At 42.8% G+C, this 3714-nt stretch overlaps 1 protein-coding gene across 1 annotated transcript in view; it reads right to left on the bottom strand.

Annotated features, from left to right (window-relative positions):
- Positions 1-739: 739 nt before the first annotated feature.
- GMEB1 (glucocorticoid modulatory element binding protein 1) overlaps positions 740-3714 on the bottom strand; it is a gene marked incomplete at its 3' end in the record, with an annotated part of 30729 nt that continues 27754 nt past the window's right edge. Inside the window, exon 8 of the mRNA XM_008066802.1 lies at positions 740-862. Coding sequence (XP_008064993.1) covers positions 740-862 — 123 coding nt within the window. The remainder of the gene's footprint in view (positions 863-3714) is intronic.

The following is a 3714-nucleotide window of genomic DNA, read 5'->3' on the forward strand; positions in this document are numbered from 1 at the left end:
CCACTGCACTCCAGTCTGGGCAACAGAGTGAGACTCCAACTCAGAAAAAAAAAACAAAAAAAACAAAAAACAAAATATAGGCCGGGTGCAGTGGCTCAGTTTGTAAACCTAGCACTTTGGGAGGCTGAAGCGAGAGTATTGCCTGAGCCTGTAGTCCGGCTACTTGGAAGGCTGAGGTGGAAGGATTGTCTAAGCCCAGCCGGTTGAGGCTGCAGTGGCCGCGAGTGTACCACTTCACTCCAGCCTGGGTGACAGAGTAAGACTCCAACTTAAAAAAATAAAAATTGCCGGGTTTGGTGGCTTAGCCTGTAATCCCGCGCCTTTGGGAGGCTGAGGTGCGTGGATTGCCTGAGCCCGCGGGTTCGAGACCCACCTGGGCAACTTGGCAAGACCTCATCTCTACAATAAATAAAAAAACAGCTGGCCATGTAGCATGCGCCTGTAGTTCCAGCTACTTGGAAGGCTGAGGTGGAAGGATCACCGGAGCCCAGCAGGTCAAGGCTGCGGTGGCCGGGAGCGGCCACTGCACTCCAGTCTGGGCGACAGAGTGAGACTCCAACTTAAAAAATAATAAAAAATTAAAAAATTAAAAATTAAAAAAAAAAAATTAAATTAAAAGCAAAATATAATACTATGTGAATTAAAAAGAAGGAAAGCCAGTCTTAAAAGAAGTCAAAAGGAATTGGGAAGACTCAAGAATAGCAGCATATTATTAAGAAGAAAGGTAAGTCATACGCACCTGTCAAAGCATAGAGAAACTGCTCTTCTCCCTGCTCCACTTGGTTCCTTCTGTTGTCTAAAACCTTCTTGACTGTGTCCATTAAGCCAAATGTATGTGCTACATTGTTGAGAACAGCAGCATCTATTTAAAACAAAAGATATACTTGTCAAGTTAAAACAGAAATATTCCACCAACTCCCTTGAGTTCTGATTACAAATATGAAACAACTCAGAAATTATGGGGCTCTCCTAATTGCCTTTTAATAAGTTTTTATAAAAATTTAGCACATGGGCCAGGCTCAGTGCCTCAGCCTGTAATCCTAGCACTTTGGGAGGCAGAGGCGAGTATATTGCCTGAGCCCATGGGTTCAACACTAGCTCGGGCAACTTGGTGAGACCTAGTCTCTATAATAAATCAACAATTAGCTGGGCGTGGTAGTGCACGCCTGTAGTTCCAGCTACTTGGAAGGCTGAGGTGGAAGGATCGCTAGAACCCAGCAGGTTGACGCTGGGATGGCTGTGAGTGTGGCACTGCTCTCTAGCCTGGGCAACAGAGTGAGACTCCAACCAAAAATAAATAAAAAAAGATTTAGCACACGTATAACAAATTTAGTTGTTAGATTTTTGTAAGTCTTTCCATATAAGTAAGTACAAAAGTAATAACGAAAAATATCTTGCATTTGTTGATAGGTTCTGCCTTTCAGTTTAGAAAACACTGTGCTAGCTAGAGCTAAGTTGGAATCTCAGTTTTGCTATTTCCTATCTGTATGATATTGGGTAAATCATTTCACCCCTCATTTTTTCAACTGAAACAATTCAGACTAATAATACTTAGTCTGGAAAACAGATATCAAGATTAGACATATCATGCTTAGGGGGTCAAACAGGAAAATGGCATGCAATATTGCTATTAAAAAATAGTATTATATCTGTTTCTCTCTACACAAAACTTCTTAAAAGAATTGTCAGTATTTGTGGTTATTACTTCCTTAACTCGGACAACTCCACCTATACTTCCTCCCATGGTCCTTTCACTTAGTTCTATGGTAGTTTTTTTTTTAAAAGAGACATTCAACCAGGCACGATGGCTCAAACCTATAATCCCAGCACTTAGGGAGGCTGAGGTGAAAGGATTGCCTGAGCCCAGGGTTTGAGTCCAGCCTGGGCAACTTGGCCAGACTTTGTCTCTACAATAAATAAAAAAATTAGCTAGGTGTTGTAGCAAACACCTGTAGTTCCAGCTACTTGGAAGGCTGAGGTGGAAGGATCGCCTGAGCCCAGTAGATTGAGGCTGTGGTGTCCGTGAGTATGCACTGCACTCCAGCCTGGGCAAGAGAATGAGATTCCAACTCAAAAAAAAAGTAAAAAGAAAAGAAAACACTCTGTCACTTAGGCTGGAGTGCAGCGTGGTACATGATGGCTTACTGCAGCCTCAAATTCCTGGGCTCAAATGATCCTCCTGCCTCAGCTGCCTGAGCAGCTGGGACTAGTTAAAACTTTTTTTTAGTGACAAGGTCTCAATATGTTGCCCAAGTTGATCTTGAACTCCTGACATTAGCCTTATTAGTAGCTGGAATTACAGGCTGGAATTACTACTTTGTCTGGTAGTTCCATGGTTTTAAATAATACATACATGCTGAGAACTCCTACATGTGCATTTCCAGATCTGATTTCTTTCCTATTTTCCACATTTATACTTCCATGTATATGAGTAACATCTCCAAGTGATGGCCTCATACTTATCTCAATTTAATAGATCAAAAACTAATTTTAGCTGGGTGTGGTAGCTCATGCCTGTAATCCCAGTATTCTGGGAGGGGGAGATGAGAGGGCTGCCTGAGCCCATGGGTTTGAGACCAACATGGGCAACTTGGCGAGACCTCATCACTACAACAAAATAAAAAAATTAGCCAAGCATGGTGGCATACGCCTGTGGTTTCAGCTACTTGTAAGGCTGAAGTGAAAGGATCACCTGAGCCCAGCAGGTCAAGGCTGCAGTGGCTGTGAGCATGCCACTGTACTCTAGCCTAGTAACAGAGTGAGACTCCTACTCAAAAAAAAAAAGAATAAAACCCAATGTCCTGACCGAGGCTTATCTAAATTCTAAATTGTCCCCCCTGTGCCCCTCCACTGTCATCATGTATCACTATCCTTATAGCTTAACTCCATTTCAGCTACACAGGTGTTCCTGTAATTTTTTGAACCCAGCACTTTGTGTGGCTGAGGTGAGAGGATTGCCTGAGTTCACAGGTTCAAGACCAGCCTGAACAGCTTGGTGAAACCTCATCTCTACAATAAATTATTAAAAATTAGCCAGGCATGGTGGAGTGTACCTGTAGTTCCAGCTACTTGTAAGGCCGAGGCAGAAGGAAAGATCACCTGAGCCCAGCAGGTCAAGGATGCAGTGGCCCTGAGTGTGCCACTGCACTCTAGCCTGGGTGACAGAGTGAGACTCCAACTAAAAATATTTTTAAATAAAGACTTTTCTGTAAAGTTTAAGTATATGGTATATAAGGGTTATAGAGAAGTAATAAGAAACAACAAATCTAAGTAAGAACTCACTGCTCATGAGGTCTCATCATACCCCATTTGTATCAGATGATTAGAACATCCTTTTACATTCTGCACAGGAGCAAGCTTCCTGTGAGTATCAGCTATAAGTGAACACAATGGTTCAAGAATAATTAAATTAATACGATATGAGAATCAGATAAAACGAGGTAGATGTCTCAGAGAGAAAGACAAAGAATCTGAAAATATGTACATTAAAAGAGAGTGCAAAAACAAACAAACAAACAAATACTGGGCTCGGTGGCTCAGCCTGTAATTCTGCGCCTTTGGGAGGCTGAGGTGAGTGAATTGCCTGAGCCCGCGGGTTCGCGACCCACCTGGGCATTGAGACCTCATCTCTACAATAAATAAAAAAATCAACCGGGCGTAGTGGCGGATGCCTGTAATTCCGGCTACTCGGAAGGCTGAGGCAGAAGGATTGCC

This window comes from Carlito syrichta, unplaced genomic scaffold (assembly GCF_000164805.1).
Source record: "Carlito syrichta isolate Samal-C Ts95f unplaced genomic scaffold, Tarsius_syrichta-2.0.1 Scaffold309113, whole genome shotgun sequence".
In the NCBI taxonomy this organism is placed as follows: Eukaryota; Metazoa; Chordata; class Mammalia; order Primates; family Tarsiidae; genus Carlito; species Carlito syrichta.